The 20,560-nt window shown below is 33.4% G+C and overlaps 2 protein-coding genes across 2 annotated transcripts; both read right to left on the bottom strand.

The window, feature by feature from the left end:
• Positions 1-2,504: 2,504 nt before the first annotated feature.
• LOC100876813 (uncharacterized) lies at positions 2,505-9,996 on the bottom strand. The gene is made up of 18 exons (XM_003707122.3): positions 9,894-9,996; positions 9,642-9,796; positions 9,201-9,362; positions 9,041-9,124; positions 8,602-8,810; positions 6,538-7,728; positions 6,377-6,469; positions 5,384-5,525; positions 5,199-5,307; positions 4,809-4,899; positions 4,533-4,709; positions 4,157-4,257; positions 4,030-4,088; positions 3,805-3,856; positions 3,677-3,744; positions 3,449-3,585; positions 3,071-3,238; positions 2,505-2,786 (listed from the first exon to the last, which is right to left on the bottom strand). The coding sequence occupies exons 1-18, from the start codon at positions 9,911-9,913 to the stop codon at positions 2,607-2,609; spliced, it is 3,198 nt and encodes a 1,065-aa protein (XP_003707170.2). The 5' UTR covers positions 9,914-9,996; the 3' UTR covers positions 2,505-2,606.
• Positions 9,997-11,411: 1,415 nt separating this feature from the next.
• Positions 11,412-18,614, bottom strand: LOC100876704 (uncharacterized). The gene is made up of 18 exons (XM_012294272.2): positions 18,513-18,614; positions 18,300-18,448; positions 17,796-17,957; positions 17,624-17,707; positions 17,321-17,532; positions 15,789-16,724; positions 15,210-15,302; positions 15,006-15,147; positions 14,058-14,166; positions 13,897-13,987; positions 13,614-13,790; positions 13,368-13,471; positions 13,198-13,256; positions 12,866-12,917; positions 12,483-12,550; positions 12,280-12,422; positions 11,850-12,017; positions 11,412-11,712 (listed from the first exon to the last, which is right to left on the bottom strand). The coding sequence occupies exons 1-18, from the start codon at positions 18,545-18,547 to the stop codon at positions 11,533-11,535; spliced, it is 2,964 nt and encodes a 987-aa protein (XP_012149662.2). The 5' UTR covers positions 18,548-18,614; the 3' UTR covers positions 11,412-11,532.
• Positions 18,615-20,560: the final 1,946 nt, after the last annotated feature.

Below are 20,560 nucleotides of genomic sequence, written 5' to 3'. Positions count from 1 at the left end.
CGTTAACGATGCAATGCGGTTAGGCGCTTACGCTTCTGATATAATGCCGATGACTTATTATCGACAAAGTTATGCGTCTTTTGGAGTCTCCTTTTAACTGTTACCACAGGAAAATTTAACAGTATTTTTCTACATACTGGGATACCACAGTTCGACGAAACAAAGTCATGCATCTTTTGGATTCTCCTTTTAACTGTTACTACGGGAAAATTCAACAGTATTTTTCTACATACTGTGATACCACAGTTCAACGAAACAAAGTTAAGCGTCTTTTGGAGTCTTCTTTTAACTGTTACCACGGAAAAATTCAACAGTATTTTTCTACATACTGTGATACCACAGTTCAACGAAACAAAGTTATGCGTCTTTTGGATTCTCCTTTAACTGTTACCACGGAAAAATTCGACAGTATCTTTCTACATACTCTCTACATGTGATACCACATTTCGACTGTTAACATTTTGAGCACCACGCAGGACTTTTCAATTTCTTTTGCAAGTTATTGGAGAACCACATTTATAGATTTAGAGTATTAAGTAGAAATATCATGTAACAACCATGTATAGTTATCATATAACAACTATGTGTTATAGTTAAATAGCTGACTGTTCCATAAGTCTATTTTATGAAATACTGTAGCTTTAGGTACATTATAAATAACATAGTTGAGGGTCTGTTTATAATAAAATTTGTTGACTATTATGTTACAACAGCATCCTTATATATATGTGTGTTATAGTTAAATATTTAAAGCTGACTGTTCCATAAGTCTATTTTATGAAATACTGTAGCTTTAGGTACATTATATATAACATAGTTGAGGGTCTGTTTATAACAAAATTTTTTGACTATTATGTTACAACATCCTCTTCTAAACCTTACTCTTCTGAGTAGCATTGCAGTAATTGTTTACGTAGATTTATAAAATACTGCCGATGTTCGATTTTCATTCCGACAGCAGTGAATTCTGTGACTCGTTGATACAAACTTTTTAGTTGTTAAATGCAAACTTCATTTCTTTTGATCAAAAATTAATCTCTAATAATTTAATAACTTTTAGTTCCTTCATACACAATAATTTTTCAGTATTTTTTGAGTCGAAATTAATTATTGCAATTGTCTTTCCAGGTAGTCATTAGAATGCTGATTTTTTGTCTAAAAATGAGAAAAAGATACGTAGGTACTAATTAATGTATAATCGTAAAATTAATCTTGTTCCTGATATTAACAGAGAAAGTAATTTTTTTATATTCAATTAATGATTCAAGAGATCACGCAATGGTTCTTTTGAATACGTCGGCTGAAAGAACGTTCCGAGATCAAAGGTTAATTTCGAAGATCTTGCGTTGAGCAATATTTCGAATGAAGGCTCTTGTACTTGAAGCCGGTGAAATTACGTTAGCCGCCGTTAACGTGTATAAATCAAGAATTATAGTTCATTTTGTTTGCGCGATCGCTCGTGATCGTCTCTCATCAAAGCGTCTAGCGTCGGCTGCTACCTCGAGGCCAATGTAAAATCCTTCTTCTTTCTTGTAATATGGAGTTCAAGGCAGAACTCGATAAAAAGTAAAACTTATGGAAAGGTATATAAAAACGGGGAATCCTAAAAGATGGAAGGTTAAATTAATTGCTTTATACAGAATAACGTTGAAAGAGGACTTACCGATATCCTCAATGACAAGAATCAAAGCTTTAAATGTTTAATCTTATTATTTGATAGTTTTGGATATTACTTGGATAGCTAATTATTTTGTTAATTTTATACTGTTAAGGTGTTACTTATTTTATATTTTATATTTTATATTTTATATTTTATATTTTATATTTTATATTTTATATTTTATATTTGATATTTTATATTTGATATTTGATATTTGATATTTGATATTTGATATTTGATATTTGATATTTGATATTTGATATTTGATATTTGATATTTGATATTTGATAATTTATATTTTATATTTTATATTTTATATTTTATATTTTATATTTTATATTTTATATTTTATATTTTATATTTTATATTTTATATTTTATATTTTATATTTTATATTTTATATTTTATATTTATACTAAGGTATTTTATATCATGCTAAGAATTATTTTGCATTCAGAATTGTTCACTGTCATAACTTTATTTGTAAAATTTATCGGCGTTTCAACTTCTGAACTTGATCGTGATGTAATCATGAAATCAATCATATTAGAATATTTTTAATATTTAATAACCAACATAGTTACAAATAAACATACCACAAAGTGGTATTTAAAATAGTAACTGTTGTACCATAAAGAAATGTTCCAAATCTTGACTTCTCGATGATGGATAATTATAATTGTATATTATTTTTTAAAATTTGAAAAATTATAGTTAAATGATGTTAATCTTTGACAGAAAATATAAAATATATTTGTTTAATAAATATACAATATGGTGTAAGTATAAGGGTAGGATATTTGAGAAATTATTGAAGGATTTCATTGAAATAATTAAAAAAATATAATTTGCAAATAGTGTACTATATTTTGTTACCTAGTAGAATATCAATGTTCAAACGGTGAGTAGAAACGTGGAAATATTCGAAGTTTCGATATTATTTGAATTACACCCATATGTTGCACTTCTTTTTAGGATTCATAGGACTATTAACCGGGCAATTGAAAGCTTTAGCGAAGTCTTCTGAATTCGATACCGAACCAATTACTCGCAAACGTCCTGGGCTGTGAACGTCGTATTTGGCGCTGAGTATCAAAGATTCTCGATCTATGGTTTCGCACCATAACTGTAAAAGAAAAACCGTCAGTAAGAGACAACTTGATTCAGTCTATTATCATGTGGGTTCCTAATATGTCAGATTGGCCTTCAGTCAATACAAAATACCTACAGGTACTACTGATTTGTCTATTGGAACTATTGATTTGGTGTAAAGTTGTCAAATTCTTAAATTAGCAAGTTCCAAATTTTTTAATTTCCAAATCCCCAAATTCCAAATTGTTTTGAGCAGTTAAATACTTTAAATTACTAACCGAACTATTTGTAATTTGCAAAAGCATCGCAGATACTCACGTTGGCAAACGACAAGAAGAAAATTTGGTCGTTGTTGAACTTTTCTAATCCCGGTAAAGCTGGATCAGGATTTCCGCATTCCCGTTGTCGTCGTTTGTAAGCTCTGAACACAGCTAGCATACCCATTGTATCAGCGATATTTTCGCCTGCTGTTTGATTGCCATAGTTCTGTAACATTCAATGTTAACATAGTTAACATACATTAATAATTCACTCTATAATATAATGATAATATAATTCACTTTACTGAAAACAATAATTTCATTCTTCTTAATTTTAAATATTGGTAAATAATTCGAAATTTATTTAATTAATCGATCAATATTTTTGCGACATTTTCCGCGAAAATATTTTGCGTCTCTAAACTAAAATATTTACCTCGATCGTATAATTTTCCCCTTGAATGATACTATATCGGTTAAATTGATCGACGAAACATTCTGCTCTTTGATTATAAGCATCAGCCATTGCGGACAACCATTCCATTAAGTTTCCTCCGTGATCGTAAAGATGACCTATCATCAATCAATTCATTACTCGTTCATTGTATCTTGAAGATACTATAACTTCATTGCCTTGGTATAAAGTTGGAATGGAAATAATTACCTTCATCGTCGAATCCATGATTCACTTCGTGACCCATGACGAGACCGATAATTCCAAAATTGACAGCCCTATGGACAAAATTTCATTGTCAATAACGAAATAATTTTCTGTAACAGTTAATTACTTACCATGGTCGATTTAGAGCGAAGAATGGACTTTGAAAATCAGCCGCTGTTATAGCTGCATAGAAATCGGATTATGATATTATTAACACCTTGAATACTGTGATTAAAGTCTGTGTTTGGAAAAACTCTTGAATTAAATAAATAATATTACTTGTCATACTGTCAGGTAATTACGCGTGTCACCGTAATAAAATTGAAAGACAGATATATAAAAATGATTATACGTACAAATAGAATTTTCTGTAGGCATGAAGAATGCGTTCAGCATCAAGGGATCCAAATATTCGCTGTAAACAATTACGTATTGAAAATATTTATTCGGGCTGAGTTACAGGATTGTCATTAAAAATCTTACATCGATGTGTCTATCGGCTCCAAAATCTGACGTAAGTTTCTCCATTTCTTATGTCTGACATAATTTAACACGTTCTCGTAGTACGACGGTCCGATTGTGAGCTGTAAACATCACAAAATTCATTGATTGTAATATTTTAACTCACTTTCCACCGTAAGCCTCATAAACAAATTTTTGTATAATAGATAAACAAAGTCAGACAAAAATATTGAATTAAACTCGATCTTTTAAATCTGAGCTTTCTTAAAAATAACATTTCGTATAAATTTTAATTGCAGTTAAATTAATCGTATTTAAATATTTAGTTAAATAAAAATTTAATCTGTTTCAGCTCGGAACAATAAGTTTGGAAATTAGCGAGTGAAAGTAAAGTTACCCCTTGGAAGTATGCTTTCACCATCGTGGTATTTTTATACCAGCTTGGATAACCAACAAGATTCTTCATGTTCACCAATTTATCTAAAATGAAATGTTTGGTGTCGTCGTTCATCCACGTCGATTCCTTGATCTGATATTCGACCTCCTTTTGAATGTCATCGATCATATCTCGAGCCTTTAACGTGAAACAATGCGCGTTGTTAAGAGATCTCTTTTAAATGATCATTTGAAAATATTTCTGTCATGATAACAAGACGTAACGTGTCATCCTTACCGTTTTCGCTGTCTCCTCTGAGAAATACTGTTGCACATATTCGTAGGCTACGATGTCATTTAAATCCACCATTTGTATGCACTCTGACTTTCTACAGAAGCAAAAGAAAATGTTAAAGAGTTCTTGTAAAATTATTAGATACTCTTATGTTCTCCCTTTACGAGTACGAGATATTAATAACACAGTGCGTTAATGATTTGGAGCAATTTTCGTTTGTTGTAAATTCTTGTGACATAAAAATGTGGTCTATTGAAATTTTGAATATTGTTAAGTAATATTTTTTAACTAAAGAAATGTATGGTTTTCATTTATCAAATTAAAGTAATTTAAAATTAATTTGCTGAAATTAGACTGTTTAGATGTTGTGTAATTAGGTTCATTCAATTTTACCTCGATGAAAAATGCATGCGTCTTCCAAGCCAATTCTCAGCCAGTGATCTAAGTTCTCGTGGGCCAGCCATTATTGCCGTACTAATGAACATCCAGTGAATATAATTGACTGTAACAAATGTGTGCAATTGTTGTCCAATTCCATACAACTCAAACAGTATAATAATTTGCAAACTTAAACTCACCGATAGTTCTACTAGGAGTTTTATCTAATAGCGTATGAATTTCTTTGATATATTTGGGATTCGATATCGCAATATTTACGTCGTCTTCTATGTCCACTCCTGCCTCGGCGAATAACTTTTGCACTTTCTTCACCCAGTTTATCTAAACGTTTTTAATATTGTTTTTATATTTTGCTTTGATAGTTTGTAGTTAATACATTGTTTGGAAATTTGAGGATGTAGAGATTTGAGGATTTGAGGATTTGAGGATTTGGAGATTTGAGAATTTGGAGGCTTGAGGATTTGGAGATTTGAAGATTTAGAGGTTTGAGGATGTAGAGATTTGAAGATTTGGATATTTGAGGATTTGAGGATTTGAGGATTTGAAGATTTGGGGATTTGAGGATTTGAGGATTTGAGGATTTGGAGATTTGAGGATTTGGAGATTTGAGGATTTGGAGATTTGAGGATTTGGAGATTTGAGGATTTGGAGATTTGAGGATTTGGAGATTTGAGGATTTAGAGATTTGAGAATTTGGAGGTTTGAGGATGTAGAGATTTGAAGATTTGGGTATTTAAGGATTTGAGGATTTGAGGATTTGAGGATTTGAGGATTTGGAGATTTGAGGATTTAGAGATTTGAGAATTTGGAGGTTTGAGGATTTGGACATTTGAGGATTTGGAGATTTGAGGATTTGAACATTTGAAAATTTGAAGACTTTCACATTTGAAGATTTGAAGGCTTTAACACATGCAGATTTAAAGATTCCAACACTTGAAGATTCCACCATTTGAATTTTTCAACATTTAAAAATTTTACCATCTTTTCACCACCTCAAAATTTCACCACTCAAAAATATTTCCAAATTTCTAAATTTCTAATCAACATCTAATTACGTTAACAAATCTAGATTATCCTGTCCGATATTGTATGCAAGTTCCCTATCCAGTCATCAACATAACCAAACAGAACATTAATATACCAAAATCACAAGCTCCGCTAGAACATCCTACCTTGCCATTGCGCGTAGTAGATTTCAAGGTGTCATATTCCTCCTGAAATTCACGAAGCGTCATGTTCACAGGTTCCTCGTCTTTGAGTGAAAGCTGAAAAAGGTATTCAGTCACTATAATTCAATATTTTCCACTATCGTACAATAAAGGAATTTATTTACTTCTCCAATTTTAATCGAAAATTCTAACAGCTCGTCGATATCTTTCATCAATGTTTCCTTCGGTATTTCTATTCCTCTGGCCTTGGAAAGTATTAACGAAACATTCAGCATAAATTCCTTGTATTCCGCTCTCAGTTCTTCTAAGTCAACTTCCTCTTCAGACTCCTCAGTTTCTTCTTCATCCTTATCTTCATTTTCTTCGTCATTGGTTTCATCTTCGTCCTCTTCGTTATCATTTTTATCTTCATCGTTTTCTTCTGCATCGTCATCCTTGTTTTCATCGTTTTCTTCTGCATCGTCATCCTTGTTTTCATCGTTTTCGTCTTCTGCGTCATCCTTGTTATCTTCTTCGTTTTCTTCATCTTCCTCGTCGTCGTTCTTATCCACGTCATTATCCGCATCATCATTGGACTCTTCATTCTCAGTATTCTCCTCTTTGCCATTATTTTTGGTCTCGTCATCCTTGTCCACTTTTTCATCATTCTCGATATCGTTATCCATGTCATTGTCAGTATCTTCCGTGCCGTTACCCATTAATTTTTTCTGGTTTGCTAATTTCATTTTATTCGCAACATGATGAACCCTGTGATTAATCTTCTTCTGCGCGTGATTATTATGAACGTTCAACTTTTTCTTCAAATTATTTTCGTGAACGTGTTTCTTCATCGCTTTGTTATTCTTCTTACCGTGGCCCAGGCGTTTCTTTCCCTTTGTCATCTTTCCATGCAGTTTCTTCTTGCTTTCGTGATTCTGCTTTTTCACGTGCGATTTACTGATAGATAGGTGATGCTTCGATTTTCCTTTGTTCGCCTTCTTCAACTGATGCAATAATCGATGCACAATTTTCTTTTCTATATCCCTTCTTGTCCTTTTCTTCGTTCCCTTTTTGTAGACGTGTCTGCCATGACCAAGTCGTTTGTGATTTTTTCTTTTGATCACGCGTCTGCTTTTTATAGATACTTCGTTTTCACCTTCTTCATTTTCACTTTCTTCGTTTTCACTTTCCTTGTTTTCTTCTTCGTTTTCTTCTTCCTCTTTCTTCTTTTGTTGTTCTTTACCCCTTTCCTCGCTTCCCGCTTCCTGGCTACCTTCTCCGCTTTCGTTCTTTTCATCAATACTGTCGTTATCGTCAAGTGCAGCATTGACATCTAATACTTTCCGTAGACCGAGTGGTAAAGGAGCTGTTTCGATCTGGAACATCGCAAGAACATGCAACGTGAAACAGTGAGCCGGTTCGGGATTCTGATAGATTTATGAAGAAATTGATAAAATAAATGGTCGATTTATTCTCAGGTTTAAAAATAATATTCACTTAAATCGTTTACTATTACCATCATACAAATAGCCATACTGATGCATATTATTGAAATTATTCATTAATTATATATTCTTCAAATTTAACTTCTTACACTATGATTTATTTGTCGGGTCAGTCAAAACTAATCACAGTTACAATATTAAGATAAAGAAAGTTGAAATGTTACGTCAATTTGGTATCAATCTATGCAAATAATTGGACTCGAACTCCAAATTGAAGAGTATTAATTCGAGTAAAATTGAACACGAAGTACGAGTCACGAGTAAGACTCGTCGAAGTAGCGCAAGGGGTTAAACTTAAACTGTCATTTGACCACTCTGATAGGCTTAAGTTAAACAAAATAAATTTAAAGATGTAATTTCTCTCGTTTTAAATCTTTCCCAATAATTCGTAACGAAAGTGAAGAAATGTGAGCGGTTGATCGATTTTTGGTCAGATGCGTCCACGTTTGTTCTCGAAATATGGCGAATACGCGTTAATCGAGGCGAAACGAGGACTCGAGGTAAGCCGTTCGTTTAGCAAATTTCATAGAAAGAAAATTGTTAGATGCTGAATCAACTTTAGTCCTATTGAAACATTCAGTTAATCTTCGTGACAATAACCCCTTACATTATGATTTGTCAGGTCAGTCAGAACTAATCACAGCTACAATATTAAAACATACGAAGTATGACTGCGAGTTAGACTCATGAAAAGTGCAAGTTATTAAGCTTGTACTAATATGATATTAAATTCGATTAAATTACCAATATCGTTTCGTTGCCTCCGTATGTGAGACTCCTGTAATATACGTCATGAAACGAGTTAAATCCTAACAAACGAGCAAAATGGTCGTCGACTATTTGCCAGTGATATATGCGATCATCCCATTCGCCTTCCTCCATAATCAGTGGCCATCCTCCGTGTCTCCACAAAGTGGATATTATTGGTTCCGCTCCTCTTTTTTCAATCATTTCTGTAGTCAAAACATATTACATTGTTTTTCTTTCTCAATAAAAATGAATGTGATTTGCATTAACGTTAAAAAGCTAAAATGTAAGTTCGATAAATCTTTCAGCGAATGGCATTGAATTAAATATAAATGCTCGATCAATTGAAAATAAAAATTATTTCAATTTTAATAATATCAGCGTAAATATCTTAAGATTATCGATTACTTTCAAATAATTAATGATGTTCATATACCTGTGTCCATACAACTTTCGTACCACTTTTTAGCAAGCTTCACGGCGAAAAGATCACTGGGTTTCGGCTTAGCCTCAATGATCGCTGCAAACAATAAAAAATTCAAAGATGTAACTTCTTTCAGAAGCAAATTAATGACTGATTAAAAGGTTATACATACACAGAACCTGATTCTCAATCTTATCCGAAACCATAGCCCATAAACTCCACTCGGTTTTATTCTCAGGAAGAGGATTACCCTTTGACCATTTCCCACATGCAAACTCGTAAAAATCGTCACATGGGTCTACGGTCTCGTCCATACTATCCTTCAATAAATTTGCTGCAAAAATCATTTTAATAAAGTTCTTAAAATCGCATATCTGAAAAATCTGCTTCACATATTTGAAAAAATTCGTAAAATCAAACTCGATGAAAACATTTAATAGTGAACAATAATGTAGGTATTAAATTTTGATTGGTTACATAACAAGTTATGTGCATTCATGGTCTGTTCCAGATTTGTTTAGTTTTTAAAGGGGTGGATATTTCGAAAGCATCAAAGTTAGCATAACGTGCAAAAGTTGCAACGAGCAGTATTTTCGAATAAACATATGCTTACCGATTGTTCTACACTCCGTATTGTTGCATACTTCTCGTTCCTTTTTCTCAACAGCCGCTTCGCGTTTGGCGCCAAATAAACTTTGCAGACTGCGAGGGTACCCCAGTAAATGATGAGGTAAAAAGCTAGCGCTTATAACAGCGCCTAAAGACGCTCTGAAAGCACAAAATTAATTTGATAAATTATCTTTGATAATCTATAATATTCGATAAATTATGTAGTTGCTTCGTTTCAACATAAATGTTTACTTACAAAACCAGAAGTCGTAACATGATGAAGCCGCACTTCGTGAAAATAGAAGTCGGACTTCTAACGTGCCAGCCACTTTTCTATGCCACACAATGTGGCAGGAAAATCGATGGCTGTCAATTTTATACCCGTGAAATCGAGGTAACCCTGAAACTGTGCGCGATATGACCCGATAAGATGTTACGACATAAAGTTCCTGGCTTGAAATTAGATAGATGTGCATCCTCTGCCCTTGTGATTCTGCAGATGCAATGTCTCAATATCGCATCCAGGAACTTTATTTAGAATTTGTTTCCGTTTGGTGTGAATGATTACGTTCATTAATAATTCTTGGAGATAGCTGATAATTAGATGCAATTAGTTGGGAGTGTAGGTGGTAGGTATGCTTCCTACAGAAGTAGGAAGTAGGTAGGTTTCTGTGCTGAATGAAGTACTGAATGAAAAGGGCTGATTTGGTAAAATCAAATAATATTTTTTTTTATGGTACTTCATCATTTTATTTTATTTTTTATGGAATTTTTATTTATCAAATGCCACTAGGCTTAAAACAAATGCCACTGCTAGGTTTAAATAAAATATTGTTTGACGTTATGCTTCAGCAAAATCGGTGCAATTGTTAAGCTTGATGTATAAAGGAATTCGCATACATGTACAAGGTGGTCCACTCTTAAAAAGCATATTTGGAATACTGTAGGTAATTTAGAATAGTGAGGTATCTAAATATATTTTTTTTAACACTTTATATAATAAGGAAAAATATCCTGTTAATTAATGATATTTGTGGATGTACCACAATTTTTACATTTTCGATACTATATGCAGAGAACATATATTGTCAGTTATTTATAATGATGGTATCTTTGTTATAACTTTGTGATAAAGTATATTTACTTTATGCTTAGTATTTTTTATCTTAAGTATTTACGACTTTACGTTTATGTATCACCTTCTCTTATTTTGATTCATTGGATGTTCTGATAGTATCTGACGGAAAGATAACGAATTGTTACAAATTTTGACTTGCAAACGATGAAAATTTGCAGAAGTAAACTTCGACTTGTGAAGTCGTGATCGGTCACGATGAAAACATATTTGTTCACGATCACGCTCAGTCGTCAGGCTCGAAGCTATCACTCTTGCGTCCGAACGCGTGCTATTATCGCGCTCTAATTGATCAGTGTTAATAATTCAAAAACTATACTTCAGTCAATATTTTGGTACAGGAAAAAATTGTTCAGTATCACCCCAGCTACCAACCTCTGAAATTATGCCCACTAGTAGCCGAACGTGTAACCGAAATACAATCTTCCTTTAATTCTATTTTTTCTTTCCATCTTCTATAAATTGTGGATAGATCGGATGATTTATAAGAGCGATTTCAACAAAACTCAGTTTACAGTATTTTTCAAAGTGTATCCAGATAAAAATATTCCTAGCATCATATCGAAACATCAAATTTATTAATATTACTTGTAATATTATACATGGGGATGAAGTAAGGAATCGGATTAAATAAAACAATTTCTTAATTGAATTATGCATTTGATACTCATACATAAACGATACAGAGCTATAGTAATTTGTATTTCATAAATGCGATTTTAATTAGCGTTAAAAATATCAGCATTCGATGTGGGTATTCTCATTTCCATATGCTACATTTCTTCTTCGGGTTCATAGGACTACCTTCTGGACACTTGAAAACTTTAGCAAAGTCTTCGGAATTCGACACAGAACCAATCACTCTTAGCGAGCCCAAACTATGAGGATCCTTTTGTATCCTAAATTGTAACATACCCGGTGACATGTTCTGACACCATATCTGTAAATGTAAATATTCTTCTTATTTTTTTACATAGTAAAGTTAATTATTTATTAGCTAGTTGTATCCTTCCTGTCTGAACTGCATGGTTGTCCTCATTAGTTAAATCAAATTAGAAAAGCGGAAAATGAACTTACGCTAGCGAAGGATATGAACAAAAGTTGTTCGTTAGTGAAATCTTCTAATCCTGGCAACACGGGGTCAACTTCTTTACATGCTCGTTGTCTTCGTAGATAAGCCTTGAATGCAGCTTGCAACCCTAGTGTATCCGCAATATTTTCACCTTGCGTTCGTATTCCGTAATCCTGAGACATTTCATACACTTATAAATCATTCTATAATTAAATTTAATAAATTTTTAAATTACATATAATGTTCTTTATTGCAAGTATATTTTGTTGCAAAATATTTTCATAAAGATAAATGATACTATTTTTCCAATTTCAACTACGTTCTTAATTTATTACAAGGTGGTTCACTTGTTCGTGCATCTAACAGTTAAAAGTTGTTATTCGAGTTTAAGTTATATTTCAAACTGCGCATAAATTATTAGCCTAATGTGGTTACCTTCATTTGGATATTCCCCGTTTTATTGTCTACTACACTGTATTTGGTAAATTGGTGTTCGAAGCATTCCGCTCTTTTCTCGTATGCTTCCGCCATCTCGGGTACCCATTCCATGTATTTACCATATTTGTCATAAACACGACCTGACAAAAATCATCGTTTACACGTCGTGTCACGGAAAATTTACCATGCTACAAATTTACCTCTGATATCGAAACCGTGATTCACTTCGTGAGCCATTATGTGTCCAATAGCACCGAAATTGCTGTACCTGTACAAAGATGGATATTATTTAAAACATTTTTTTTACACAATTTTTGGATTCTTAATTTGTGTTATTTTAATTTGGAAATTTAGGAAATTGTGGACTCGTGATTTGGGTGTTTGGACTTTTGAGAAAATCTACCAAACTATAAAAATCTTACAAAATTCCAAAAATACAAAAAATCCCCAAAATCCTACAAGATTCTATAAAAATTTAGGAATTTGTGGAGTTCCGAATTTGGAAATTTGAGACAATAGAAAATTATGGTATTAGATCAGTGGAATATTAACGATTTAAAAATATTAATTGCTATGTGCATACCATGGTTGCTCAAAATCGAAGAACGGTGTCTGAAAGTCTGCTGCAGTCACTTCTAAAATGAACAAACGAACCCACAGCATTATTGCAATTATACAAAGTTGATACAAAAGATTAGACGTGTATTTGAATCGAATTTCAAATATCATTTTATGTTTTCATTTACAGTAATATTTATTTAGAAACAAGTTTTATTTCATAACATGGTGTCGATTATAGATATACTTGGAACATGTAATTGTTATGAATTTTTACTAAAGTTTGAAAACTCCAATTAATTGTAAATACATTTACGCGTTTAACAGATCTTTTGCAATAGTATTTTAATAACTTACCTATAACGTTAAAAATAGTTATGAAAAAGGCATTTACTCTCAAAGGATCCAATGGTATCCTATAAAAAATTTTTTCTTGACATCGTCAATAATTTAATCGAAGAAACAATAACTATTTTTTAAATATTTGCAAACGCAATTCTTCTGGATCTAAAAACGTAAATACTCACTCTTGCGGAGGAATTTCTTTCGTGAGCATCATTTTTAATCTTTCCCATTTGAAGTATCTCGTAATACTCAAAGCGTTCTCGTAATGTGATCGGCTAACGCTAAGCTGAAAATATTAATAAATTACCTGAACGTAAATTAAAAATGAGAAGTATTTGAAACCAGAGCCTCTAATGAAAGGTAAACCGAGAGCAATTATACTCTGAAATATCAAAAGACAAAACACTGAAGGTAAAAAGTAGACTTACACCTTTTAAGTGTTGATTCATAATAGTACTATTTTTATATGAATTTGGGTATCCAACCAATTTCTTCAGGTACACCAATTTATCTATGATGGCATGTTTAGTTTTAGCATCCATCCAAGTTGATTCTTTAATTTGATACTCGACTTCCTTTTCGATATTGTCGATCATATCTAAAGCCTTCGTCAATTCCATAGAATAACAATCAAAGAATGACATTTTTTATATAAATTCTCGTCAGAGTGTTTTTTTATTTAATTTTTGTAATATTCATGCTAATCTTTACCGTTTGCTTGATTTTCTCCGAGAAATACTTCTTTACATATTCGTATCCTAAACTGTAACGCGCTTTTATCTCGCGGATGCATAGGTCTTTCCTGTATAAAAATTGTCACCTTATTGTCTTTATTATTTGTCGTGCAAATATGTTATCATATTTTTCGTTACCTCTGTTTAACAGTTACTTCTTCGTTCCTTAAACCATAATACCAACCTCTCATTTCCTTTGTGCTGGTCTTTAATACTTTACTAAGGAAATTCCAGTGTACGTAATTCACTGTATAAAATTATTTATATGTTATTTGTTAGTTATTCATCAATGTACAGGGTGTTTCATAACAAGTGTCCCTGAAATGGGGGGTAAGACGTGATTCTGAATCAGATTTCACTTTGCAAAAATGGGGTTTAGAGCTTCGTTTTTGAATTATTAAGGAAAAACAACGAATTAGGGGATTACGCATGCGCAGACGTGAGAGCGACAGCTTCGAATTTGGTTATTTGGGAGTTGAGGGATTTGAGAATTGGGGGAATTAGAATTGGGAGAATTAGGAATTGGGGAAAGTGGAAATTGGGGAAATTAGGAATTGGGGAAAGTGGAAATTGGGAAAATTGGGTATTGGGGGAATTAGAATTGGAAAAATTAGGAATTGGGGAAAGTGGAAATTGGGAAAATTGGGAATTGGGGAAATTAGGAATTGGGGAAAGTGGAAATTGGGGAAAGTGGAAATTGGGAAAAGTGGAAATTAGGAAAATTGGGAATGGGGGAAATTAGGAATTGGGGAAAGTGGAAATTGGGGAAAGTGAAAATTGGGAAAATTGGGAATTGGAGAAAGTGGAAATTAGGGAAAGTGGAAATGGGGGAAATTAGGAATTGGGGAAAGTGGAAATTGGAAAATTGGGAATTGGGGAAAGTGGAAATGGGGAAAATTGGAAATTAGCAAAAGTGGAAATTGAAAAAATTGGAATTGGGGAAACTGAGAATTGGGAAAAGTGGAAATTGGGAAAATTAGAATTGGAGATCTTATGGAAATCTTATTCAGAATCACGTCTACCCCCCATTTCAGGTACCTACTAGTTGTGAGACACCCTGTCGACAGTCTTAAAAATATTGCGTACCAATTATTCTGCTTGGTGTGTTATCCAACAACTTCCGAAGATGCTTAATGTATCTAAAAGACGGAATTACGACACGCGCTGTTTTATCAATTTCCATTCCTCCACTAGCAAAAACATGTCGTATTTTTCTTATCCAACTTATCTGAAAAATTAATTCATATACTTACAGAATAAAATAGTTTTAGTGATTGAAATATTTCTTACTTTTCCGTTGTCCGTCAGAGGTACTAAACAATTGTATTTCTTTTGGAACGTCTCAAGAGTTATTTTCAATTTTCCTCCGGACAAGTGTATGATCTGTAAAAATAAAATATCAGTAGAAATGTGCAATATGTATTTTATATAATTTTAATTTTATCGATACTTCAGAACGGTCGATAGAAACGACCACTTGTAAATGACGTAGTACAAATACAGGCTAAGATCTAAATATGGGCTAGCTAAAGTATGGAGTCATGTTGGGTGCTTCAATAAGGTAAAATTGCCTAATATGAAGACTTTTCCTAATACGACAAGTCAGCTAATCTGCGTTACAGAGCTTTCAAATGTCGTAGGGATGCTGTTTCATTTCGTAACTAATATATTTTATTCGTACATTCGCTATAAAATTAATTAAACGCACACATTTATACGTTGCAGAAAATTGATTGATTAATTGATTGACTCTTGTTGCGGGCGTCGACTACTGTGGTCATTAGCCCGTTGCAGAAAATTGTTGGTGTTTAAAATTATAAATATTTAAACTTCTCTGAATGATTTACCCTTCATATGAAATAAAATTACCTTCAAGAAATTTATTTGAAATTGCACCAAATCAGCGATGTCCTTTTTCAGTTTCTCTTTGGGTATCGGAACTCCTCTGGCTTCAGCAAGCGCCATGCTAACGTTTAGTATATACTCCGCGTATCTCGCCCTGAATTTCTTCGCTCTTTCCATGTTTATTATACGTCTTCTTTCTTCGCTGTCATCTGAGTCCTCATCACTGCCATTATCTTCGTCATCGCCACTGCCATTACTATCTTCGTCATCGCCACTGCCACTGCCATCTTCGTCATCGAAATCGCCACTGCCACTGCCATCTTCGTCATCGTTATCACCACTGCCACTGCCATCTTCGTCATCTCGTTCATCATCACCGCTACTTTCTTCGTCTGTCTCATTGTCGTCGTTACTACTACCATTTAGCTCTACCTCGCTGATTTCCACTTCGTTACCATTGATATCAATGTCATTTATTATTTTACCTTCATTATCCATATCACTGAAATATAAATCATTATTCGTATCTTCATACTTTCTGCTAGTCTTTTGATTGTCGTATAATACAGATTCTATAATACTGTTAGATTGAGGTTTATATTCTAATACTTTGCGCGTTTGTCTTATACGATGCCTAGCTTCATGATTTGAAAGTTCACTTGGTATTTTGGTTTTCTTTATCTGCTTATTTGCTTTTTCCTTTTTTGTCAGTTTTCTGTTAACTTGTTCCTTGAATGTCTTCTTTTGTAGATTAAGTTTATCTTCTTCTTCGTCTTCGTCTTCGTCTTCATCCTCGTCTTCATCCTCGTCTTCGTCCTCGTCTTCATCTTTATCTCTTTCCTCGCTGCCTTCTTCTTGACTTCCTTCACCGCTCTCGTTATTTTCATCACTACTATCCATATCTATCTCTTCTAAAGCTACAAGTTCATCCATATCTGGGGGTAAATGGGGAGTATTGATCTGAAACGTCGAAACATTACTGTCATTTATCAGAACAGTTTGAAACGATGTAACTGTAAATGATTTAACTCACGAGTACTGATAAAAACAACTATCATAAATTAAATTTATTAAAAATATAGTCATTGTAGGACAGAATTTGTGACTGTAGTCTGACAGTCAATTTTAGACTATTAACCCTCTGCGCTCGAGAGGTGTCACCAATAATTTCAACTGATTTTTTAATTCTTTACACAATAATTTTTACCTGATTCTATTATATGACACGCGTGATGTATGAACATAGTGAAACAATAGTGAAAATTGTTAGTAGAGAAATAACCTTAAAAAAATTGATTTAACTTTTTAACTAGTTAGTTTTAAAGTGGCTGTTCGCAAACAGTCAAATTACCTTCGACTACAAAGGGCTAACATTTTAGGTAAACTATAAATTATATTTTTTGGGATAATTTCTTGTATGCTCTTATAATCAAAGAAGAATTATCAAGAATCTTAAGTAACATTAGTATCATTTGAAGCTGCAAGGAACTCTCTATATATAACCGCTCTCAGATGACAAAATAACGATATGTGTTATCTGTGGGGGGTGCACTTACAATTATAGCTATGGTATCATCGTCCCAACTGTATTCATCAACGTGTAAATCGTGAAAGGTGTTTAAACCTATTATATAAGCATAGTAATCGTCTATGGATTGCCATTTGTATATTCCTTCGTCCCATTCCTCGTCTTCCATTATCAATGGCCATCCACCTGCCTTCCATAATGTGGATATGAGCGGTTGAAGTCCTGCTTTGTCCATTGCGTCTGCAAATTAATTGCAAAATATAACTGATAGTTTTCCATTAATAAACAAAATGATTTTTTTTTGGCAAGAATATATTCCTTTGAGGAATACCTGTGTCCATGCAAGCTTTGTACGCTCGTTTGGAAAATCTCACGGCATAGAGATCGTCAGGTTTTGGCTCGCTCATTACTATTTCTGGAAATGTAAATTTTATTTTATTTTTTTTTTTGTAATTTTACTTTCATTAATTCCGAAATAATTTTTCTTTTAATATTCTACAAACCTTCCAAACGCTTGTCAACATTTCTCTGAACTTTAACTAACGGTGACCAGTATTGTTCATCTGGCGGTAAAGGGTTATGTTTTTTCCAATTTCCACATGTGAATTCGTAGAAATCATCGCATGGATTCGCGTTTCTGTTCATGCCATCTATTATCATCTTTGCTATTGGATAAGAGAACAAAGTTACTAACTGAAAATTTATTAGGTCTTCTTCCGGTGGTATATTTGACCCATATGCAAGAAAGGTGACATTTCACCTTACTAATTATTTTTTATTTATAAAAATATTCATGTGTGTACATTATCATTTCAAGTAGAGCAGTAATATACTACAGAAACTTTTCAATATCAAAAGTAAAATTTTAAAAAACATTTAACAAAGTTAACGTTAATTTCTTCAGTAACATCTGAACGTATTTCCGCATTCGATACTCGCTTGATAATTTCAGGAGAATTTAAAAATGTTTAATAGTTGATGGTATTATAAAACAAAAATTCGCTTACCAAGTTTTTCACATTGTTCAGTGGTACAAACAGATCGTTCCAGTTGTGGTTGTTCGGTAATAGACCTGTTCGCATCGAATAACCGCTCGAAATTATGGGTACGGTGCAGGATGCTACAAACGCCACCGGTAATTGTGCCAGCGAACGCGCTATAAATCGAATCAATTAGTCATCTCACGCTAATTGAATACTCCTATCACAATGATTACTCACAAAATCCATATAATTTGAACCATATTTGTGGTCATACTGTAAGCAGATCTACGAACGTAACATCCAGTCGTCCTATTCGCAAAGTGCACAACTCATTGCAGTTGGCAACGATTTTATATTTACTTGAAACGGAAAGACCTTGAACGTTGATGATAAGCACTGATGCACATTTCGTATCAATACATGTGAAAAGAAATATATATATCTTTTTCGTGCTTCGCTCTCGTAAGTGTTGCGGAAATGACACAATATTAAAATGTTATTCATGGAGAAAAAAATTTGAAGTTTTTTTAAAAATAACGTTGTGGAGTTAACCACCTTGGAGGGTAAATTTATGTCGATGGATAATAGCTTTGCAATTTAATAGATGGACAGGTTTGCAGACAGAAGACATTTTTAAGAATCTATGCAAATTTACACGAATTTCAATTTATGTTAATACGTGCAAGTGTGTGATAGTACAATAAAAGGGTTTCATGATTTGAGAGAATCTCGATGATGTTCGAGGTAGAAATTTTTTAAACAATCTCTCAATTTCCACTCAGCTCGATTATTTCGATCGGTTCGTTCAATCACTACGTTTCAGAGAAAACTTAAATAAATAGTAATGGATTTGTTCAAAATTAATATTTCTAATGTTAAGGAATATTTAATTGATATCATCCAGGAAATGAAGCGGTTATCTCGTTCGTCAGCATCAATGAAACAATTTTCGTGGTCGTTTCATTGAGAAATTGAAACTTCCGTAAAATGAACGCAGTCCGGAACACATGGGTGCTTATCGACGATGGAGGTTCCGAGAATTTGGAGTAAAGGAGGAAGGACAATAAATGAGATATCAATGCCTGGTAGGAAGATACATTTATTTATCTTACAATTCAGACATTCGATGTGCATAAAGACTATTTTAATGGTAATGCACTATGCACACCCCCGACTTGGGTATTTAACCCCTTCCCGTACTTTCACGAGTCTCACTCGTGACGCACTTACAGCTCAAATACTCAAACTTTGAACATTCTTCAACTTGAAAGGTCCAACTATGTAAGTTGCATTATCAAGGATCCCTGAATATAAAATACTCACATTTTAATTTTCTTTGTTCGTTTTAATGTTAGAGCCCTTTATAGCTAGTCTCGACTGACGCTTATGTTAAATAAATGGCACGGGAAGGAGTTAAATTGGTTGTGTCCTCTGTCTCTCTCTAGGAGGTGTTTCCTTGTCTCCTCTTGTATTCCTACTCTTTGAAGTGTCCTTTTTGGTGCATTCTTGTAGCCATTTTAGCGATTGTATTACGAAAATATTTACCTTTATTTTACGCCCACTTTCTTCTATTTAATTTACCTTTTACCTCACTCCGAAAGTTTATTTTCAATTGCACTCCGCAAGTTTATTTCGCCATTTAAAATGTCCCCTCAAAGGGGACGAGTGCAAAGGCTACAATCACCGTGGCTTAAGTAGCTCGTAAACGTTAACTGCATTTAAAGGTATCAATAACTTTAGCATATGAATATTCAGTAGGCTGCAAAAGTTCATCGATTAACGTACGCTGCACCGATAGATCTCTGCTTGTTAGATCTACTCTCTCCTGTCACGGATATCCAGTCGCTAACTGTTCCACCATCGCCTGTGCGGCAACGTTGTTAACATCGTATATTTGTGCAATACATTTTCAGATCGGACTGCATCTTCCAGTCAGTTTGTGCAGGTTATCCTGTCGCAAATGAAAAATAAGATTGCGAAGCTCTCTCGCTAGAATGTTGGCGCATCTGACATGTTGCTACCGTTGCTCTAACGCGCGGAGTACATGACGGATATTGACTCTCAAGGATGAACAATTCAGGACAAATACAGTGAAATATTATCCTAATGGTTTTTTGATGATCAATCTAGAACAGCGATGAGTTATTGTGAAGACAAGTTCGAGGTTGCAGGAAACACGAATTTACAACATTGAAGGTAATGCTTGATCTAAAACTTTTTTATTTTAAAATTATTATACTAAGACTAGTGAAATTATTATTATTATTTTACTAAGGCACTCATGA

The sequence above is a fragment of the Megachile rotundata genome, chromosome 1, assembly GCF_050947335.1.
Source record: "Megachile rotundata isolate GNS110a chromosome 1, iyMegRotu1, whole genome shotgun sequence".
Classification (NCBI taxonomy): domain Eukaryota; kingdom Metazoa; phylum Arthropoda; class Insecta; order Hymenoptera; family Megachilidae; genus Megachile; species Megachile rotundata.
Note: the sequence above shows the minus strand (reverse complement) of the source record. Positions and strands in the feature narration are given on the sequence as shown.

What these genes read in the sequence shown, in the direction of transcription:
- LOC100876704 (XM_012294272.2), bottom strand. Translation starts at nt 18,547, where the DNA reads ATGACCACAAATATGGTTCAAATTATATGGATTTT. An exon ending in CAAAGCTTGCATGGACACAG is followed by an intron (nt 17,533 to 17,623) that starts GTATTCCTCAAA and finishes ATTAATTTGCAG; the next exon opens with ACGCAATGGACAAAGCAGGA. An exon ending in GAAGTAACTGTTAAACAGAG is followed by an intron (nt 13,988 to 14,057) that starts GTAACGAAAAAT and finishes ATTTTTATACAG; the next exon opens with GAAAGACCTATGCATCCGCG.
- LOC100876813 (XM_003707122.3), bottom strand. Translation starts at nt 9,913, where the DNA reads ATGTTACGACTTCTGGTTTT. An exon ending in CTACTACGCGCAATGGCAAG is followed by an intron (nt 5,526 to 6,376) that starts GTAGGATGTTCT and finishes AAAAACGTTTAG; the next exon opens with ATAAACTGGGTGAAGAAAGT. An exon ending in GAGCCGATAGACACATCGAT is followed by an intron (nt 4,089 to 4,156) that starts GTAAGATTTTTA and finishes AATTGTTTACAG; the next exon opens with CGAATATTTGGATCCCTTGA.